The following is a 23,333-nucleotide window of genomic DNA, read 5'->3' as shown; positions in this document are numbered from 1 at the left end:
GAATGAATGACTATTGTAGAGGTGTTACCAGACACAGCCAGATCCTGGGACTTATCAGATGGTATTGGACCTGGTGCTGGTTCCTGGGGCAATAAAAGTCTTAAATTGCTAAAATGGAAAATACACCTGTTAATTGGGTTCTGCGTGCATCACAGAGGTAATTCCTGCACCTCATAGGGCACAAGTTTGTATTTCATGTTGAGGGAGTTTCAATACCGCAGTGAGCACTGTTGGTTGGGGAACAGAAATCAGTGTGACAAATGACTCCAATTTAGGAAGAAGGAAAGTAAGATACCTGGTATTTTTCAGAGAGGAAGGGGATAGTTAAGTGACCCAGACTGGAGTGCTCGGTGAGAGCTTGAACATTTGAGCCCCAGTTGTGTTTTACCCCTGGCTAATGGATACCTACATGGCCCTGGTATGCAGCTTTCAATTAATTAGTCTTCAAGATACATCAGAACACAAGCCACTTTCTTGAATATGAAGTGCCCTCACTTTTTCTTTTCCTTTCGATGCCAACGCAGGATCACTTTATTGAAAAAGATCCAAATATCCATACTAAGATGGGTAAGCTGAAGAAACTCAAACACATTACTGAAACATTGGTTTCCAGGGAAAATACCATGTTAGGTACTTTCTACATAGTAGATTGTGAGCACGTTCAGATTCCAGCTGATATATTGGATAGCATTTGCACATGCATCTATGCTACACAAGAGGCACTGGAACATAAAATGGGTCATATGGGTATTGACCTCATCCTGCTGAGGGATGAAAAAGACAGTATGCAAAGTCAAGGAAATTGAAAACATGACTGAAGTTCTACAACCATCACTGAGGACCTTTGAAAGCCAGTGCTGATAAAGTAAGGTTCTTGGAATACAGGATAGAGGACTGTTGAGCTAACTCTTGAAGGATTAACATCTGTATCATTAGTCTATCTGTAGAAATACTGAAGGGTCCAACTTAGAAAAGGTGTTTGAAGGATGGTTGTCTCACACTGTAACCCCTACTTGAAGGCAGATGCATGAAGTCAAGGAGTCCAATAGTGTGTTGTTGTCCATTCACCCGAGATGCTGATCACTGACAGATGTCCGGCTCTGATAAAGAATCATTGAGGACCAAAACACAATTGGATCAGCTTCACACAGATGCAGAGCATCTACTTAAAATCACCCTAACGGCAGAAGATGAAGCAGTATGACAGTTCCTCTAGAAGACACCTGTAGATTCTGGCGGCAGACACTTTCAAGTAAATAATATAAATATGGTCCAAGACAGTGATAGTGACAGCAAGATGTTCCCTCTTTTAAGCAGGAGTAAACTATCAGAAAGTAATGCTGTCTTACATACCCATTTAGCTGCTTACCCACAATGTTGGATTTGGGAGGTTACCTGTTAGTTTTAGTGCTATTGGGTGGCTTTTTACACTTGTCCTTGGAGGTTATAGTTTAGGTAAGGTCCTAAATGGGTCTGTATGGAGTTTACCAATATACTTTATGATATACTCATGATCCTCAGCAAATAGCTGCATGACTTGAAGGGGACAGGTTCGCTAGGTATGGCTGCTCCCTCTTTGGCCAATAATCCTCCTATAACTCGCTACCCATGCTGAGATTTGGAGACTTTAATAGTGTGTTCGATATGTCCTTCAGCAAGTCTCAACTTCCGCTGTCAAGTTGTTCCATTTCAAAGATGACAACAGTACTTACAGATTGGTCTTCACATTTGTGGAAAAAAGGCATAAACAGAATCCTAACAATTAAGAGTGTCCATTTACGGCCTTCTCTATTACATCCATGTCAGACTATGTACCTTGTAACTTCAAATGAACGTCACTTAAGATTGATATTAGAGTGTATTAAAGCCTACAGATACATATTTTGTTACATGGTATCTCACAGATGACCATAGTAGACAATGGTTTAAGTGTTACTCACACAGTGTGACAAGCCATGGGTTTAAAAGGTTTATTCTGTGAGAATCCTTACTAGGCCATCTTACAAGACGCAGCATTTTGCCTAACCCACTCTTACTTTGAATACCTTTCTAATTTTATAAATGTGTGTGTGATATTTGCCTTGTGAAAAAGGTTATGCTCAGGCCTGAGTTGCTTATGGTGGGTAACTATATACATATTTGGTGCACTGGAAACGTTATGTCTGATGCCATAGACCTAATTTGCTCAGTATGAAAACATTTTATGAATGCAGTTTGCCTTTCTTATTACTTGTGAAAGGGAAATGTTAAAACCTGTATGACTTAAACAGTTTGTTGTTATTACATTGTGTTACAGGTTATTGACAGGTATTTTGTTACATGTGATCTCACAGATTATTGTAGTAGGCTAGGGTTTTGTTCTTGGCCAACCACCCTCCAAAAACTGATGTTTTTGACTGTGATGATTCTTGTTAGGCCCTGTTGTGAGGGTAATTTACACTCCACTGCTTTCCAAGACAATAGACTGCATGGCTAATGGTTCAGTCCACATTAATCGTTGGCTTCCTTGCCCTGTGGATGATGACATTTTATGAATAAATGTGTACAACACCCTGAAAGATAGGGTGCTTAAATGTCAGGGCTGGTTGGACTTTCCTTTAGTTATGATATCTCTCCTTTTACAACTGCTTTTACAAGACCCCCTTTCATTTATTTGCTTCTCTTTTAATTTTAATGGTTCTTAAGAGCATACTACAACTCTCCTGGTAGTGCTAACAGTCGCTTGCTTGCAGCACAATTTATTTGCAGTGTGCCGCATCCCTTATGGCCACTTCCTCAAAATCAGAAGACCATTATTGTTAGATCTGTAAGCGTTAGGGTGGTCGTCCCCCAAATGTTTTGCCTGTTTGACTCACATTTTTACTGTATCCTTTGAGGTGGCATTAGAACTCTGCGCACTTCACCACTGCTGACCAGTGTTAAAGTGCATGTGATTCTCCCCTAAACATGGTAACATTGGTGTTTCCACAATTGGCATATTTAATTTACTCTAATTCCCTTGTAAAGTGGTATACCATATACTCATGGCCTGTAAATTAAATGCTACTAGTGGGCCTGCATCACTGATTTTGCCACCCACTTAAGTAGCCTTTAAACATGTCTCAAGCCTGCCACTGCAGATCCTGTGTGTGCGGTTTTACTGCCACTTTGACTTGGCATTTAAAAAACATTACCAAGCCTTAAACTCCCCTTTTATTACACATAGATCACCACTAAGGTAGGCCCTAGGTAGCTCATATGGCAGGGTGTTATTATGTAAATAAAATGAATGACATGTACCTTTAAGTTATACATGTCCTTGTATTGAAAAACTCCCAAAGTCATTTTCACTACTGTGAGGCCTACTCCTTTCATGAGCCAGCATTAAGAATTCCTTAGTAAACTTTAAGCCTGTAATTCCTGATCAGAAAGGAGTAGTTGCATCATGTTTCATATGATTGATTGGTAATGAATCTGGGAAGAACTCTTCCTGGAGTAAGGACTGCCGTGCCACAAGAAGTACCATGCTGCTGGACTGCTTTCCAAGAAGACCTGCTCGCTGCCTTTATGAGTTACACTGCTGGTCTCTGCCCAGCTGAGAAAGGACTGGACCATCTCTTCTGACCCAGAGTGACTCCAAGAGCTTGCTGGCCTGCCCCTGTTGTCCTCCAGACTCAGGGACATAAAAGACTACCTGCAACTGTGCTTGTACTGTTGGACTCTGCCATCTGTGAGTCCTATCCTTGCCTGAGGTCCCCCCTCCAGTCCTGGGCCTCAGAAGAGGGTTCTGCAGCTGTTTTGCTATAAATCCTACACACCATCACCTTTGTGATGATCAGAAACAACACATCGCCCCTTTGATGCTGAAGCAAAGACTGTTCGATGACAGCGGTTTTACAGCCTGCATGGCCCAATGCTATAAGCAGCTCAATGATGACGCATTGCCTTCATGTCAATGGAGTTCGATGCCAATGCAGGATCCAATGTGAGGCTTGACATTGACGCATCAAGCCAATTGCGCAGATCAGAACCAATGTATCATCTTTGCATCGCTCCTCGACATCTCCCCTGTGCTCCCTCCAAAGTATTCTTTCAGAGAACTCTGTGTGATTCCTGTACCTGGCCTTCCCTCCACCATGGTCAGCCTGAACTTTGGCAGTGACTTATGACCTCAAGTCACCGCTATTGACTTTTGAACACTATTTTTGATGTATTCTTTGAAAAATCATATCTCAACTTATATTTATTGGATTTTTGTCATTTTGGTCTAATTTTACTAAGATAAATATTATCTCTCTTTCTAATCATGTGTGGAATGTTATTGTGGTGTTTCCATTGTCTTACTGTGTGCGTTTTGCTCAAATACCTTACACATTGCCTCTTTAGATAAGTCTACCTGTTCTTTGCCAAGCTACCAGAGGGTGAGCACAGGGTATCTCTAAGTGTGTTTCTAGCTTACCCTGACTAGAAGTGGTGGTTCCTGCATATACAGGGTGCAACCCTAAATACCAGTTCTAACAATTATGTATTGCTGTTGTCCATTGTGTACCACTATTTTACCATTCCAAGATGGCCAACACATTGTTTCTAAATGGTGAGGCCATTGTCGTAGTTGGAGTCTTGCTCTGGGCAAGACTGCTGGTTAAAGGATGACAGTACTTTTGTTTGTTTTGTACGCCTTTCCTACAACAAGCCGCAACTGTTGTCCCAACCTTACCGGCTCACTAGCACCACCTCACCAGGAACACAATAGTAAAAGGTGATTTGTGGCAGCCTTTACCCATGACTCGAGAATAAGACATCTCAGGGAGTGTCGTGGTTAAGATAAGATAAGATGCAGTAAAGTTTCAATAGTTTTTATTCAACATAACTGCAATTTGCGATAAGTTGCATGGGCTGCAATGATTAGGATAATGAATAATGCAAGAAACAGTATTGTGAAGACAAGAGTCATGATTACAAAGACCCCCACAATTTTGCAATACATAGAGAAGACATACGAGATGTAATATGCCCTAATACCCTAATATGAAAGGCCTAACCTCCTACCTAAAGGAGAGCTGGGTTTGCTAAACCTAATCTGCCTGTTCATGAGAGGAGCCCCCATCCCTCGTTACCTTGGAATGAGGTCTCTATCTCAGACTCCGCAGGGACACGAAGACTGGGACAGCGTAAAGACGACTGCAGCATTGATATCAGCGATGGTGGCGATGCCCTCTGGTCGGAATCCCTCTGATTATCTGTCTAAAGTGTGATGTATTTATACAGATCTACAAGGACCCCTGACGTAGGTGTGTTCCCAAACAATATTTAACAGACATGCTTGGGGCGGCAATTAATGTAAACAATCCCTCGAAAGTATAGAGAGGGAAAATCCCTAAGTGTGAACACCTACTGTTTGTCTTTGTTGCTTGATCTTGACGCCTTAGCGCGGTGACACTGATAATGTAACTCATAACAAGTGGCCTAACTATAAACAAGGCAGCCATCTTAGGAGAAATAAATAATTAAATGTGCTAAGACAGAGCAAGCTAAGTAGGTTAAAAGTCACTAGGTGACGGGGGCACGAGTCTGCAAGCCAAAGGCTAAGCTAACTCCTGTTATCCCATTAAAACGAAGTAGGATTCACTACACCATGTTTGAACTTTAAACCAATGACAGGCTAGTTAAAAAAAATGTTCAAGACAAACACCAACTGCTATATTTAGCTTTGTTATTGCAGGCATATGCCCATCATGTTTAGTTGGTGGCATGTTTTTTTTTTCTATTTGTATTCTTTTAATTTATCATGGATATGTAGGTATCAGTCAGTGGATGGGTGAACAGATGCTTGAGTGAAAAGATGAGTGACAGAGTGCATGTATGCAGACCTGCTGAGTGTCTTAACTTATCAATGACACAAAAGGCACTTTCAATCATAAGCTACTATTGCTTGTTAAACCCCCTTGTGTGTTAATCCAGCTATTGAAATGAACATACAGTGATACTAAGGCCCTCATTACGACCCTGGCGGTACAGAACCGCCAGGGCTGTGGCACGCGGGAGCACCGCCGACAGGCCGGCGGTGCCCCGCGGGGCATTCTGACCGCGGCGGCTTAGCCGCGGTCAGAGAAGGGAAACCGGCGGTCTCCCGCCGGTTTCCCGCTGCCCCCAAGGAATCCTCCAAGCCGGCGCAGCTTGCTGCGCCGGCTTGGGGATTCCGACTCCCCCTCCCGCCATCCAGTTCCTGGCGGTTCTCCCGCCGGGAACTGGATGGCGGGAGGGGGAGTCGCGGGGCCCCTGGGGGCCCCTGCAGTGCCCATGCCAACGGCATGGGCACTGCAGGGGCCCCCGTAAGAGGGCCCCAAAATGTATTTCACTGTCTGCCTTGCAGACAGTGAAATACGCGACGGGTGCAACAGCACCCGTCGCACCTTCCCACTCCGCCGGCTCGATTACGAGCCGGCATCCTCGTGGGAAGGGAGTTTTTCCATGGGCTGGCGGGCGGTCTTTTGGAGACCGCCCGCCAGCCCAGGAAAAAACTCATAATGCCCTCCGCGGTCTTCTGACCGCGGAGCGGTATTATGGAGGGCGGAATTCTGGCGGGCTGCCTCCGCCGCCCGCCGGAATCGGAATGAGGGCCTAAGTGTCCAAAAACTGTTTCCACACTCCTGTTGCTGTTACTACAGTGATGATTTTGCACGTAAATGTCATGCTTAACATAAATGTGTTTTGCACCTAATTTATCCCACCTAAAAGTATTCCCCCACACCTACTGATGGTGCAACCCACATGATTTTGTGCCTAAATGTGATTTTGCACCTACAAGTGATTTTGCACCTAAATTTGGTTTTCCTGCTACTGCAGTAATCACACTGTTTTTGGTGTTTTACCAAGGACGATCTTACACCTAAATGTGATTTTCTGCTGTACTGCAACAAATTCACTTTCCATATATCCTTTCATACCTTGGATAATGTTTTACTTCTGCACTTGTCAGGAGTAAATGTCTAACTTATTGTAGTGTGGGATTAAATTGGAAAGCAGTTATACCCCAACGCATGAAGAGTTTTAGGTTTGTAGAGACTCTCAAGACATTTCAACCACAGAATTCGCTTTTCCCATCTACACCCATTCCCTGTGTGTACATTTGTGATAACATATAATATGAACCGTGATGTAAGGATAATTCTGCCATCATTTGTCACACGAGTGAATGGTATAAAAAAGGACAAGTACATCTCTTTTTTTGCAGGAAAGTAGATTTCTGAAAACTTCGCCATGGCTGGTCCCAAGCCCAGCTGCGAAGAAAGAAAGAGGGTTATGCGTGAGGATAGCTACCCCACCTTGTAAAAAAATCCTAGCTACAGAAATGTCAAACAAAAGACATCCTGTCTTGGGAAGAGAAGAATCTCCTTCACAGAGAGAGATGATGCCTTGTGGTTAAAGTCAGAGATCCCTGTAACCACAAAGCTGATCCAGCTACTTTCAACTAAGGCTATCAACATTGGGAAATGGAAGGTGAGCACCATGTGTGAGACAGGCAAGCCAGCCCAAGTGGCAGCAGAGATGAAGAAATACAACTTTGCCCTTCTTGGTTTCAGTGAGACCAGATGGACACAGTCCGGACAGAAAAGACTCCAAAAGGAATACTGCTTATTCTGGACATGAGAAAGAGAACACCCCCACACTCTCAGGGAGTAGCACTAATGCTAAGGCCAGCAGCCAACAGAGCTCTGATTTGATGGGAAGCCCATAGTCCTACAAACATGACAGTGACCTTCTGCACAAATAGAAAGAAGATCAACATGAATGTTACCCAGTGCTATGCACCTTCAGATGCCTGAAAATTAGAGGAAAAACTGTTTTACAATAGACTCCAGTCCATCCTGGAGAAATGCCTTGAGAGCGACATCACCATACTGATGGGAGACCTCAATGCCAAAAAGTGGAAGCAACAACACTAGGTACAAAAAAGTCATGTGTAACCATGGCTTTGGCGACATGAACAAGAATGGTGAAAGGCTTGCAGCTCTCTGTGCCTTGAACAGCCTGGTGATAGGTGGGAGTGTATTGCCACACAAGACAATACACAAGACAACATGGGTGTCCCCAGACTATTCAATAGAGAATCAGATTGACTATGTCTGCATCGCCAAGAGGTTCTGGAGGTGCCTGCAGCATGTGAGAGTGATAAGAGGAACAAGCATGGCATTAGACCATCACCTTGTCATGGCCAGGCTAAAGCTAAAGAAACCATGGATGGAAGCGACAAACCAACGTCAGTTGTATAATACCACCCTCTTCAAAAATGCACAACAACTCAGTGTATACTCAGTGAATACTCAGTTACCCTGAGTAAGAAGTTTCAAGTCATGAAAGAAATAGAGGATGACAGAGAGACAGTAGAAAGTGGGGGAAGGTCAAAGAAACAGTGTTATGAGCCTACCAGGAGATACTGCGTACCAAGAAACTTCAGTATAAAGAATATACCTCCACCAAGATCTCCGCAAAAATCCAAGAGAGAAAGGAAATGAGAGGTGTAAGCAACACCAGCCAAACAAAAGCAGAAAAAGCAAAAGCTCAAGGAGAATACACCAAACCCAACAAGGAAGCAAAGAGAACCTTAAGGGCAGACAAGTGAAGATTCATTGATGGTCTTGCCATAGAAGCCAAGGAAACAGCAAGCTCTGAAAACTTGAAAGAAGCGCCTTGAAGAACTTCTGAACCAGCCTGTGCCTCATTCTCCACCAGACATACAGGCAGCTGATAAGGACTTGCTGTTCGTCTTCAGTAGACAAACCAAGGAAGAAATACAGCAAATGATCAAACATCTGAGAAATGGGTAGGCAGCAGGAACTGACAAGGTTCCTGCGAAGGCACTGAAGGACAACATTAAAACCTCAGTAGACATGTTCTATCCCGTGTTTGGAAGGATCCGGGAAGACGAAAAGGTGCCATCAGACTGGAAGGCAGGCTATCTCATCAACATTCCCAAGAAAGGTGACCTGAGTAACTGTGCAAACTACAGAGGGAAAACTCTTCTATCAACCCCTGGCAAAGTGTTCAACAGAGTCATCCTGAACAGAATGAAGGAACAAGAAGACGCTCAGTTGGGGAACCAGCAAGCTGGCTTCTTCAAAGATAGATCCTGCACTGACCAGACTGCAACATTGCCCATCATCATTGAGCAGTTGATGGAATGGAACTTCTCCTCTAACTCACCTTCATTGACTGAGAAAGCATTCAACAGCGTGGACATATTGACCCTTTGGAAACTCCTCCAAAACTCCATGCCATGTCAGATAAACTCGTAAGAATCATCATGAACCCTAACAAGGAAATGACCTGCAAGATAGTTCATAGAGGACAACTCACTGATGCCTTCCAAGTGAGGACCGGAGTCTGCCAGGGTTGTTTGCTCTCCTTTTCTCTTCCTGATGGCCGAAGACTGTATCACCAGGACATCCACAGCAAGGAACAAAATGGGATCCAGTGGACACCCTGGACACAACGCAACGATCTGGACTTTGCAGACAAACTGGCTCCACTCTCCCATACCCATATGCAGATGCAAGAGAAGACTGGCAATGTGGCAGCCACATCAATTCATCTTGGCCTCAACAACTACAGTTGAAAAACTAAGAACCGAAAGGCTAACACGGCCAGCACAACTTCACTCACTCTTGCAGGTGATACACTGGAAGACGTTGAGGCCTTCACCTACCTGAGCAGTGTCGTAGGCAAGCAGGGTGGCACAGAAATCTACGTCAAAGAAAGAATTGGCAAAGCAAGGGCTGCCTTCATTCAGCTAAAGATGATCTGGAGCTCCAAGGACCTAACACTAGAAACTGAGTTAGGGCTTTTTAACACCAATGTAAAATTGTTCCTTCTGTAAGGAGCAGAAACTTTGAGGACAACAGTGATGATCACCAACAAAATCAGACCTTCATCAACTAATGTCTGAGGAAAATCTTCCGAGTTCACTGGCCAAACACCATCAGCAAAACAACTTATGGCAGCAGACATTCCAACTCCCTACTCATGAAGAAATCATGAAAAGACGCTGGGACTGGTTAGGTCACAGCCTATGCAAGCTCACATCAAATCCCACCATGCGAGCCCTGACCTGGATCCCTCAAAAAAAAAAGGAAAGAAACACCTGAGGCAAGGCCTTATGGTGACTGCAAGGAGATGTGTTACCCTTGGAGTCAGATTGAAAGAAAAGCCTAGGACAGAGACGGCTAGAGAGTCCTGATTGATGGCCTATACCCCAGAAGGGGTAGTAGGCATATGTAAGACTTCTGAAACATTACACCCCTTGGACTAGTTTACATTTAGACAAGCATCGACCACTGAATTGACTTTCCCAACATTGAGAATATCTTAAAGTATCATATTTTTCCTGTATTTTGTCAAATGTAGACAGATTTATATGAAAAGAGGGATAGGTTACAACAGCAAATCCCTACTTCAGTCTTAGCTCTTCATCCAGTTAAAAAGAGAAATGCATTCTGTTTTGGTATCTACACACCAAGTATGTATATGCGTTTATTTTAAAGAGACACATTTTTGCTTTCGTATTGTTAAGGGGAGATAGCCTTCAAAAATAGATCTACTGATTTGTGACTTAATCCATATTTTGAAGGTCGTTTCAAAGATGGAAAAAATGAACGTTATGCCTTTTTTTTTTTTAGAAATGTCGTTCTTATTTTCTTTTTTACGTTTCTCATCAAGTTATGTCACTTAACCGTTCTAAGTACGCTTGCCCAGTTCTTCACCCACTTGTTTGTTTTTTTCTTGTACATTTTGTGACACCAGTCACCAGACAGTGCATCAGAATAGCAAAAGAGAAATTACCCTCACAAATATTCTGCAAGACTTCCACAGTCGAGTAAAGGAAATGTTAATTGTTGTGTTTCCACATTTGAAAAGGACTTTTGGTTTTTCAGTCAAGGACTCCACCCAGAAGATCATGAAAACAAACCAGGCGCTTTGTGAAGGTGATGTTGCGTGGTGGGAGGTTGCACAATGCTTCGTGGGCTGTGCAGTTTCCTACAGGAACCAGAGGTCTAATTTGTTAATATATTCGGCTTCCTGCTGATATGATGGCCACTTCTGCTGAGACAGGCTTATGCAGCAGTGGGATGGGTGGGATGCACTTCATGCCTCTGTGTACTTATGAAAACAAAATCGGCTCTCTAAAAACAGGAATTTTAATCCTAGACTGTCAGGGGAGGGGAACTGAAGTACTGTACACTGAAGTGTCATTGCTGGAAATCACGGGCATGCGGCTGACAGAAGCTGATAACGATTTAGACTACAAATCCAGCATGGGGAGAAACTCTATCCTTTTTTCCTAATCAAAGTGTGATAGAAAAAAATCCTGCAGAAAATCTCTAAGGCATAAGACAGGAGGAAGGAAAGCTGAAGAGGGAAAAGCCGCCATTTCTTTTTTTACTTAGTTCCCATATTTAAAGCCACACACGTTTGACTCAAGTATGAAAGAAGATAGAAAACCTATTTTTGGATTTCCTAGTTACCTCTATCTGGCACAAACACGGTTCTTTTTATTTTGTTCATGATGTATTTTCATTTAATATTTTTTTGTATTGGAAAGCAACACCTTGGGTAGAATGTTCAACTTGAAAAGGTTTCAGTGTGTCACATGTCGAATTGATAATATGACAGCAAATCATTTGGCTAAACTGGCATAACAGTTATAAAACAAAATGGGTATGACGTAACTAGAATGATTGAGTAATCATGCAAAATGAGTGATGCTATTCAGGCATTTTACAAAAAAGAACACCATTTGTTCGAAACTGTATCTCCTAAAAGAACATGAAAAATTCCCTATGGCTCGTGGACTTGTGAAGTAAGATGGCTGCAGTCCAGGTTACTGCAGTTTGTTTTGAGAATAGGTATTTTGTCTGTGGATTTCAAATGCCTTTGTGTCTCAGAAACTGTCAGTGGTTTAAAATAGGCCTGGGCAGAGTTCTGGAGTTGCACGTGGATTTCAAATGCCTTTATTGTCTCGGAAACTGTCAGCAATGTGTCCCAAAAACTGTACTGCACTATGCGGAGTTCCGCAAGCAGCGAAGTGTATTAGGTTGTGCCATTTGTGCTGATTTGTAGCCCCAGGTGTTTGTCCTGTGTTGAAAAATCAGTATAAATGGCGCAATGCTTCTTTTCTGCTGCTCAAGTTGATTTTCTACTCGAGCGGCAGCTTCCTCAACACAAATGAAGATTTCTCAACGCGAGCGGTTGTAACCATCTGTGACCGCTCGCATTGAGAAATCTCGCTGGGAGGTGGTCTTGAGTAGGATTTTCATTGATCATGATCGCCAACTCACCGTTGACGAGTGAGAGTGAGGAAAAATCTCTGCTCTGCTCCACTGCTCTGAGTTTTTCAGAATTCTGCACTGTAAGTGGAGCGTGGAGTGGGAAACACTATGCAAACTCTGTGAGCCTAGCGGAGTTCACTGCCCACCCTTAGTTTAAAAGGTTCTATTAAAAGGAAATACCCGAGAATGAAGGAAATGTTTAGAGTAGCATCTCCAACCTGTGAGTCTGGACCCACTGGTAGATCACAAGCCAATGTTTGGTGGGTCATGGGACAGACAGAAAATTGATCTCTCACATATGTATGTATGTATGTAAGTATGTATGAATGTACCTGTGTATATATGTACCTACGTACATATCACATTTTAGTAAGAGAATATAGAAATAGGTATGCAAAAAACAAGTTATAAAACCCTGGATAAATGCAAACTCTGAAGTTCACTTCCAGGTTGTGGTTTACAAAACCAAATTACACTTGCCACCTAGAATATAACATATGCACCATTAAACGCAATTAAACTGAAATAACTAACAAAGCAAATCAAAATACTAATAATAACAATGGCCCATTTCTAGTGATGGTACACAAAACACATAAAAGGACTCACTAGGTTCTCAACAACTTTAAGGGATCATATACAAAATAAGTGAACTTACAGTAATCATACGTCTTATTTGAGTCACTATCTAAATTACTTTTCGCGTTGCAATAAACAAACCTGTGTCAGACAGCAACACATAATTTAAGAAAGTCCTACTTTCGCAAAATAGGTAGATGGTTTTCACATCAAAGACACACTTACATCACAAGTGATTTATGAAAGTATTTTTTACACACACACACACACACACACATGAATAGAATAAGCATGTACTGGGTATGAAGTTTGCACAGTCATGCTTATTTTATATGTGCATACATAACGAGGGGACCCTTGTGATGTGGATATCAGTGTCAGTTGTTTCATGAGGTGACATACACCAGTATGTGTTTGTTATGCAGGCAAAACCTTTTTCATGTTTTCTGGGGAATGTCCATGTGTGGGAAGGATCCATCCCTAATGAACTTTTACTGACTTGTACTTTGTGGACCCATGGCTCTAGCATCAGTGCAACTGGCCTCCCTTCTGCATCTGGGGAACAGTAGAGGATGGATGTGATGGGAATCTTATGGAGTCTACCTCTGAAGCAGGACCCCCTGGGTCCTGCAAGAATATAGGAGCAGGAGGTCTGGGACATAGGGGGTGTAATCTGCCTTGTAGGCTATGTGGGACTGCTGAGCAAGATTCTGGGCCAAGAAGATTATTAGTAGGTCAGACAGAGGAGTGGGATTTAGGCTGCTAAGAGGCCTTGACCAGAAGGCTGTGAGGAGCTAAGGCATATTATTTATAAATAAACAATTTGAATACTGAACTAAGAATTTCAAGAATTCACATTTGTATTAATAAATAAAGTGTCCTTTGCTGTAGATATATATCATGTGCAGAAATCTTTCAGTAAGTCTGCCTATAACTAAAACAATTATTGTTTGCTTTATTTTGAATCTTATCAATTTCAACATAGCAAGAGCAGTTTGACTAATGTCTCGTAGAATGTCTTTACATTGTTTTCTGTACTGTGTTATTAAGATTATATTTTTGATGATATTTACATATATATGTTAATGAAATATTTCTATGTTCTTTCTTGATGTGTGTGGGAGGAGGCATCTTTTTGCATGGTTAGCCCCCACTTTTTCCCTGATGTTGATGTGTTCTAGAAGTTGGTAGTGCCCAGGGCCCCTGCTAAACAGGTTCCCTGGGCCAGTGCTCTTTCCCTTAATCTGTTGTAATGCTTGGCACTATTGGTTATACTCTTAAATACCCATGTAAGTCACTAGTAAATTGGTACCTCAGTACACAGGGCAAGAGATATTAAGAGAAGGCCCCTGGGGACAGCAGCACTGATTGTGCCACCCCCAAGGGCCCTGCACCCAGATGCACCCAGCATTGACATAGCAGGCTGAGTGTACTGGGGCAACCCTAATCGACTTGGTACACTCTCTGTGTGCCCTGTCCACCATACACTGCATATGTTATGGGTAAGTCACCCCTCTAGCAGGCCTTTCAGCCCTAAGGCAGGGTGCACCATACTATATGTGAGGGCATAGCTGTATGAGCAATATTCCCCCACTGTGTCCTTGCTAAACCTAGGACATAGTGAGTGAAAAGAGCAGCCATTTTAATGTATGTACTGGGCACTGGTCAAACATGAGCTTCCCAGCTACATAATGGCCAGTCTGAATCCTGGGTTGTTTGGTATCAAACAACTCAGAATATTAAATCCAAACTCATACCAGTATTGGATTTAACCCTAAATGTACCCATGGGCCACCTTACAGGTGCCCCCTGCAAAAGCTAACCCTAACTTGCAGAGTTGCTGGCTGGTTCCATCCAGTTGCCACTCCAGACAGCCAATATAAAAACCTGGGGGAGAGCCCTGGCTCCCTTGTTTGTAAGACAATGCCCTTCCTGGGTGTAGGAGCTAACTCCCCCTCCCTCTGGAATGTGCAACACCCTGGCGGTGAGCTTTAAAGGGCTACAGCCACTGAAACTCGAGCCTCCAGGCCTGCTGCTAGCAGCAAAGGGCTTCCCCCTTTGCAAACCCCCACTTTTGGCGAGAGCAAAGGTGGAAAACCGGACAAATGGTAGGAGGAGTGGCTTCACTGAGCATGCACCATCCCGAGGGCTTGCATGAGAAGTGGACCCTCTGATTCAGTTTTCTCCATCTTGGAATGGAGAAAACAGACAGTGAGGTTTAGGGAATTGACCCTTCCAATAGGAAGTGGTCACTGTAGTGGGTGTAGCCACCCACGGGTAAGTGCCCCATTGGACACTACCAGGGTCCCCTAAAACGCCCACTAAATTCAGTATTTAGTGGGCTTCCCTAGATCAAGATTTTAGATTCGAAAAGGATTCCAAGAAGACAAGAAGACCAGCACCAGAGAAACCATCAGGATGAGAACTGAGGACCTGCTGCACCAGAAGAGGCGCCAAGACCCCTGCTTGCTGCACCAGATTCACGACAATCGCGACAGAGGAAGAGCTCTGGACCGACCCCGAGAAACCCAGGGGACTTCCAGGCTTCAAGGATCACCACAGATCTCCCTCCTGAGTGGAGGCACCACTCAAGAAAAGCAAGTAAATTACAAAAGATCAAGAAACCAGTGAAGAACACTTCACTGAATCGCCAATATCTCTACGACCAGAAGTCACAGCTGGAGCCAACGACACACAGATGACAGTCCAGAAGTGCCACACAACTGCACTAAGTTTGGTGGTGCTGCAACCCCCAGTGGTCAAGATAGAGCAATACCCTGGGTCCTGGTCAGCTGATGTCGGACCAGGAGAAAACCAGCTCCCCCTGAGCTGAAAAATGATCAGGAGGAAGCCCTAGTCAAGGGATTTCAGGAACACACTGGAACTCTGACCAGAGTGTCCCCGTTGTCCTGCAAGCGACACTCAAAGAGACTTACCTCCAGCTCCAGCTCCAGTGGACTTTGTTGTGCACAGCATCCAAGACCTCCAAAACGCCCTGCACCTGGCCGCCCTGGGCCTCTCATCGCGGGATCTGCTGTGTGCCCCAAGTCCCCATCCCCTTGTGACCTCGACAGCCAAAGGGGACCCCCAGGCACCACTTTGAATTTACAAACCAGCTCCTTTACCAAGTAGCCCATCCAGGTGGTCTTATGCCTGTTCCAAGAAAATTTCCAACACTGCTCCTGCTGGAACCAGGAGCTGCCCGAAGCTCTCCAGCTGGCACAAGGTGCCCGCCGACCACTGAGACCAACCTGCAAAAGAATAGACTGGTAACTCAACCGTATGTTTTTTACTGCATTTCTTAAAGGTGACTGCCTATTGATTCCAATGGTGCATAATTACGCACAGAAAGACTGACTTTGCTAAAACCTTAAAAAGTCATAACAAGAAAAGTACTTAACCTATTCTAAAGATTATGGTCTTAAAAATTATATAAAAGTCAGAAGTATTTTTATAAATTCTGGTCTCGAGTTATTCATTTAGTGTGTGTAGTGCATGATTGGATTTGTGAGGACAGCAAATACTTAGCACATCTCCTGGATTAGCCTAACTGCTCGACCAGCTGCCTTAAAAATTGAAGCATTAGGTGGTCTGATTTTTAACCCTGAAAACTAACATGTGGTTGTTCAGACCCTCTGCATAGTGTACTTGGTTTTGTACACTACATAGAGGGCAGCCTCCAACAATATGTTTTTCATGAAATTTTCTTTCATACAACGGCTTCTTCTTAACCTTTTTTTCTTCTCTTTAATTATCCCATTATTGGTTGTTTGTTCATGTGTCACACTTTTAATTGTGATCAAATATAGTTTTGCTATGGTTTTCCTAAACTTTGAATAGTAAAGCCCTGAAGACTAGTTATGCAATTAGTTTTTTAACAGTGTTGCAAAACAAGTGTTGGCTCATTTTCCTGTTCATATTGATTTACAGTTCAGTATTTTAATTATATACAACATTTAAGAATTGAATTTTATGAAAAATATAAATAAATAAATAATGCATAAAGTATTGAAGATGATGTTCACTTAAGATTCATTAATTATCCAGTCCTCAGCTCCACCTGTCCATATCAACCTAAGCAGTGTTAAGAAGTTGACAATGCAAGTCTGAGGTCTTGTTGCCAATCTATCTTTTATTTTCCTTTTTGCCCAGCTCTCCTCCATTGTGTTTGAAACATATGTCATTAAGATAACTCTGAAATTATTTTTTTCTGCTCCGTATTCATTATCCATGTGCACATATCTGTATGGTTCTGTAAATGTGAGTTTCTTTACTATAAAGCATCTGTCTTCGATGGAGATATTATTGGGCTTCTCTACACATAGAAGGACAAGGGGGAGAAAGGCCGACAAATATGTCAGGATCTATTTTAAAAGGAAAAGTGTGTACTTATCTTTGAAAAAATATCAGGAAGGGAGATACGCATGTAGCCTCTGGGGCGCTCTAATCTACCTTTGTTAAAAATTGGCATTACCATGGAGCCCTTCCAACATTTAGGGATTGGCTGTGTTCTTACTATTATTTATAATACTCTCTTATTCACCCCAGAACACTGGATCTCTTTTGGAAATCATATTCCTAATTCCATCTGTTCCCGCAGCTGTACTTGATTTCGGACATTATGTTGCTTCCATTTATTCCGTAGAATTGATCCAAAACACACCACATCTTCTCAACTCTCTAGCCTGGCTTCTTCCAAAGGTGAAAAGACATACAGTTTCCTTAGGTGTTCCTTGCACAGTTTTTTAGTTATTTGTTCCTTTAAAAATGTTTGTTCTGTCATGAAGTCACCAGCCCCCGTTGTGTCCATTTGTCCTTCTGGCCCAGACAGACCTGCTAAGCACAAAGTTTGACCTTGTTTAGATCTGTACTCAGCATCGGACCACAGATTTGAGGTATTAACCCTTTGTCCCCTCCTAGGGACAATCATAGTTTTAAAGGTAAAAGTGTTCTATGGTCTCTAATGGGAATGTGTGAGTCAAAGTTAAAGAGTTAAAACTATTGATAGAACTGCCTTTATATCCTAGTGAGGGTCAACATCATATTTCATAACCACTGGACCCAAAGGGGGAAGGGGACAGTTTTCATTTGGATGACAGCAAAGAGGAGTATGACATATTGCTCAAGGAAATCTACTTGTTGAAGAGTTAATATGTCTTCAAGCTTTAATAAACTGATAGATCAAGATTAACAAGCAAGTTATGGAGAAGTTACCAAAGGATGAATCTCTAGAATTGGAGGTTTCTCCAGTTAATTCTATTATTGAAACACTCCTCCTCTTGCAGATTTTACATTTATCTATATTGGGAGCTCTAATTAAAACTTCTAAGTGAAAGCAAATGCATTTTCAAGATTGAAGCAAAGAAGTGTGGTACTTTGCCATCTTCCTTTAAACTCAAATGTGTTTTTAGGGTAAATGTGTATATTTCTAGGGCCCAATGTGGAATATTAAAAAATCTGCAAAGGCACAGAAAAGGAGCTGCACATCTCTAATACAATGTCTGAAATAAAAGCTAACAATTTGGGCTTCAAAGTATGCAATAAGTACTCAAAGCAGCAACATTTTAATTACAAATACTTAAATCAGAAGAACAACAGAAGTTTTATACTTTTAACTCATAAACCCCTTATAGCTGCTGGTCTTGGCCCTTGGGACTGTTCTTTTGCGCTATATTCTCTTTTACATTTATAGTACCTGATTTTACCACCTCAACATTTTCCCATGCATCAGTATTTGTATTTATAGGAAACCTGCATTTCCCTCAGGACAGCATATTAGCACCTAGCTCAAATCAAATTATTTTAGCGTGATGTTACATACCTGAGTATGACTACACCACAATTGTGCTAAGTACATCAGCAATACATTAATAACGTTAAATCTCATTAATGGCCTCTGATAGCACACCATAAAAATGGTCAGGAGTTGTGGCCTTATTGATCCCATGTGGTTTTTGCCTCAGATTGCAATGCTTGCAGATGGAGGAGGGTGGGATAGAAGGTGGGGTCTGACTACAGGTCTGTAGTAGAATGTTAGCAGAATTTATTTTGTGGCCTCCAGCACCTCCAATACCCTTCCTAGAATAGTAAGTATAAAGTATAGAATGTTCTATGTCAGCATAAAAAACTTTCAAAGAGTTCATGGAAGGCTACGAGGTCGGGTGGCACTGTCACCCAATATGAGGCTGGCTGATCAATGTAGCCATATGCCATGTTCTTTTCTGATATCAAAATCTCTTTCCTGGCCACTAGAATCTTCGCCACCCTACTACGAGCTAGGAAAAATAAAGTATAGGATCTGGTACAGATTTGGTGATATGTAAAAGTCTTGTATACTGGTCAAATGTTGTTGTGGTATTAGCATTAGCAAGACAAGCATCCAAAGGGCAGAGACTGGACTTGAAGATTATGTCCAGCTGCTAGGAGCCAATAAGTTAGCTGATCACAGTGGCCACATGCCCCCTCATATTATGCTATTGAAGAGGCCACCGGCACCTTCAACACCACTCTTAAAGCTGGGTAAAAATGAAGTGTGGAACACAGTAAAGTGTCACTGTAGCACCGCACACCACTTTTACAATATCAAAGTCTCTTCTGTGTCTACCATCACTTTCAATACCCTTCCTACACTGAGGTGAAACTAAAACTTAAAATGCATTACAGTTTCAGCATCCTTCAACTGGCTCACCAAAAGGTTGAACGTTGTTGTCCAGTGATTCTAAGGAAGATTGATATCTGCTAATTTATTTTTTCATCATCTTCACTGCTTAATTCTTGATTAAAAGTAGTCTCAGAAAAATTATTCAATTCAATTAGCACAGCAAGACTAACAATAATGAACTGGCAACAGCAACATTTTAATGAGAAATGCCATTTGTATTTTTACAAAGAATTAATAAATGTATTTTTCTTCTGAAAAATAATGCAAAATATAACTTGTGCATGGTAGGTAATTTGTATTGACTGAAATATGAAGTAAACATTTATGATTCTGTGGATGTCTTTACATTGTTTTAACATATATTTCATTTTTACAGGTAACAAGTTCTGGGTCTTTAAGGATACCACACTTCAGCTAGGCTACCCTCATGATTTGATAACACTAGGAAGTGGAATTCCTTCCCATGGAATTGATACCGCTGTCTGGTGGGAAGATGTTGGAAAAACCTATTTTTTCAAGGGAGAAAGGTTAGTACCAGTACTTAAAAATTTGTATTAGACTTTGTCAACAGTATTTAACATAAAAGTATGTGGAATCATATACCAATCAAACACAATACCCATCTTCTATGCTAAATGTAAATGATAATGCTTGGTAAGGAATGACTCTAGCAATCCATAAGCGTACAGTCACTATTAACATCAGTGGAGCGCCCTAGACCACCCTCCGGTGGATTCCTTGGTTTTTCAGCACAAGCTTAGGGTCTCTTAATGCTTCTGTGGCTTTCCTTTTTCCCATGATTGTTAACCGCTTTCAGTATCAACAGGTACGGCAGTTGGCAAACATTTTAAGAATTAAGATATCAAATGAACCTACAGTGTGCCTGGCGGCTCCTGCCGTGATGGATAATGGTGCCCATGGTCCTGGGCTCACAGTACAATTGTTCCCCCTTCTGTGGGACATAGGTGCTGATTTTATGCACTGGACATCTTTCACTGTGGCTGTTAGCTCCTGCAATGATGGATAATGGTCCCCATAGTCCTGGGCTCTCACTATGGCTGTTGCCTGCCCTGTGGGAGCACTGCATGCACATTCACTCCTGGCCTGGTGTGACAGCTCCTGCCGCCATGTGTAATGGTGCCCGTAGTCCTGGGGTCATGGTACATCTTTTCTCCTGCCTAAGGATATTGACCACTTAATTGATGAAGTAGAGTCACTGCTGAATACCAAAGCACCTACAATTAGAGATAAATAAACCCAAGTGCCATATGTGTTCAGAAAATCTAAGAGCTTATCCAGCTGTGCTGCCAGCACCACCAACGGTTTATGTAAAACTGCCACCAGAACTCAAACGTGCCCTTGAAATCCCTGGGATTGTGGAACTTGAAATTTTCGGGCATGGAGAACCTTCTCCCAGCGGTCCATCGCTATTGCCCTGGCAATCATTGTCTAACAAAGTGACATTATCTTGAGCATACCTTATTCTAACTCTCCAACTAGCTTTTGTATCTGTTCATCAGGGGAATAAGGGCTTTTAACAGGCACACCAACTCAGATCCTAAGAAGGCGCCCACTTTCAAAAGAGGGCTCTACTTGAGTGTCATTGATTATGTTTTCCTAGACGTAAGGCTCTGGTCATTACTGGTTGATAGGAAAGTTGAAACTTGAACAGAGAGCGATCATAACTCCTTGAGTATATCCCTTTCTGGGGAAGCCCTAAGGAGGGCCTCTAGTTTTTGTTTACCATAATACCAGAGCCCATATTAGCTAACAGGCCAGTAACCTGGCCCCTATCTTAGTTCAAATCATATGCACTCAGAGATATCCGGCCTCTTTGTGTCTTCTCTATCCGATTATGAAGGCTTTCCTAGCTCTGCAATTCCTATTCTAAACATTTATAATCAGCTTTTCACTAAGCTGCAAGATATTTTTTGCAGGGGAATTGATCACAAACATCCAGCCTCCAGGAAGGAAGTAAAATTGTTAAATCCCAAGTGTAAAACAGCAAAACGAACACTAGAATAGTTAAAAAGAGTTGCAAGTGGTTAGTTAACATAGAGGCCAGGTGGAACTACAAATCTACTCTCACAAAATCAAAATAAAGATTGGAATGATAAGCTCTGTCTAGATTGGTTCTGTGCTGTTAGAACCAATGGTAAGATGTCTTTTTGGTGTATAATATCACATAGCACTATTGATTGTGTGAGAACATACCACTACTACATTCCGCCCGATACTTGGGTCACTCGTTTTTCCAAGCTGTTGCCAAAGATAACCCTGATGGTCTTCCCCCGAGCCCTGACTTGACAATCCCCACTGAGGACACATTAGCAGTATATTCTGGAGCAAATAGTACAATAAACATTAGTCTTGAGGACCTGTTAGTAGCATCTGTCTTTTAAAATCAACTGAAGTCCCTTGCTCTGACAAAATATCTGGTGAAGTGTATAAAGCAGAGCCCCAAGTTTGGGCTAGTTATGTCAGCTTACTATCTAATACCATCTCTGCTGATGGGGAAATGCCTGACCTATGGAAAGGTGCAGAAGTAATTCCCATTTATAAAAAATGCAATGCCTGTATTCCATCCAACTACAAGCCCATAAGCCTTACAGAAAGTATTTGCAAGACAAGTCCTATACAAACTGCTAAAGTGGACAGAGGAAGAGCAGATCCTGACCCCTCTTCAAGTACATCTGTTCAGGTTTTTAGACTTGACATTCTTTACTGGAAATATGCATTACTTCTAAAACAAAAACTATGCATGGCCTTTTTACATCTCGGAGCACATTTAATCTCATTCCTCATGAAAATACAGAGTCCTGGTTGGCATGGGGTCCTGGGGAACTTGATCCAACTCATTGCAAGCCTGCATGCTGAGAATTATGCCCCGGTCTGTTGGGTTAGTAAGTTAGAACTGACAGATCGCATCTCAATCCTGAGAGGTGTGCGCCAATGGTGGGTCCTTGACCCCACCCTATTCATCCTGCATATGTATCTTGGATTGTAGGAATGATTCACCAGCCCTACAACAAAAAGGCCCCCATCCTCTTCTTTGTGGATGATTCACTCCTTATTTCCAAGATCCCAATGTGGCTCCAGACTTTAATTGATACATTTCTGGGGTTTGCAAATCCAGAGGTCTTGAGCTGAACACAACCAAAACTAAATATATGGAAAATGGGACATACACTGCTAAGAATTGCACAGTACGAGCTGGTTATGAAGGTCTGGAAATACTTCATAGCTCTGATTATCTGTGGGTTAAAGTATCAGGTTCATTTAAATAAGAACCCTAACTTACCAAAAATACACTGTTAATTAAACACAGCTGTACTATAGCTACATAAGAGAACATTTTCCCGCTCACTATCCCCTTCACTAGAAGTCTACAGTGCAAAAGCACGGAGGGCTTTGTTTCCCATCTCTAATCTTTTGAGTGGTACCCGTTGGTTGATTTTACTCTAATCCTGGTTCTTCCAAAGTATCAACTCAAATTTCCTTTCTTTTACAGGTTATAATATTCTTCTGTAAAGAATGAGTCCAAGAGTTTTTTCAGATGTTGTTCTTTTCAGCCATATTACTCCTACATTAGCGCATGTATCAGATAGTCCTCTTTCTGCTCCTTTGCACTAATGTCCCTTGCTTCCATACCTGCATGATAGTCCAATGTTTCCCATTCCATGCTCCATTGTATCCACTTCCATATCTCCTATGGCACATGACTCACGCTACTGCCACATGCCTGCCTCATCTCAAACCTGCATGCAAGTTTAAAGAGCCCCTTTTCC

At 42.3% G+C, this 23,333-nt stretch overlaps 1 protein-coding gene across 3 annotated transcripts in view; it reads left to right on the top strand.

Moving 5' to 3' along the window:
- Window positions 1-23,333, top strand: part of MMP16 (matrix metallopeptidase 16) — a 483,190-nt gene that overhangs the window by 420,278 nt on the left and 39,579 nt on the right. For all 3 annotated transcript variants that reach the window (XM_069220442.1, XM_069220443.1, XM_069220444.1), the window contains one exon: window positions 19,922-20,072. In XM_069220442.1, coding sequence (XP_069076543.1) covers window positions 19,922-20,072 — 151 coding nt within the window. The remainder of the gene's footprint in view (window positions 1-19,921; window positions 20,073-23,333) is intronic.

This window comes from Pleurodeles waltl, chromosome 2_2, assembly GCF_031143425.1.
Source record: "Pleurodeles waltl isolate 20211129_DDA chromosome 2_2, aPleWal1.hap1.20221129, whole genome shotgun sequence".
Taxonomy (NCBI): Eukaryota; Metazoa; Chordata; class Amphibia; order Caudata; family Salamandridae; genus Pleurodeles; species Pleurodeles waltl.
Note: the sequence above shows the minus strand (reverse complement) of the source record. Positions and strands in the feature narration are given on the sequence as shown.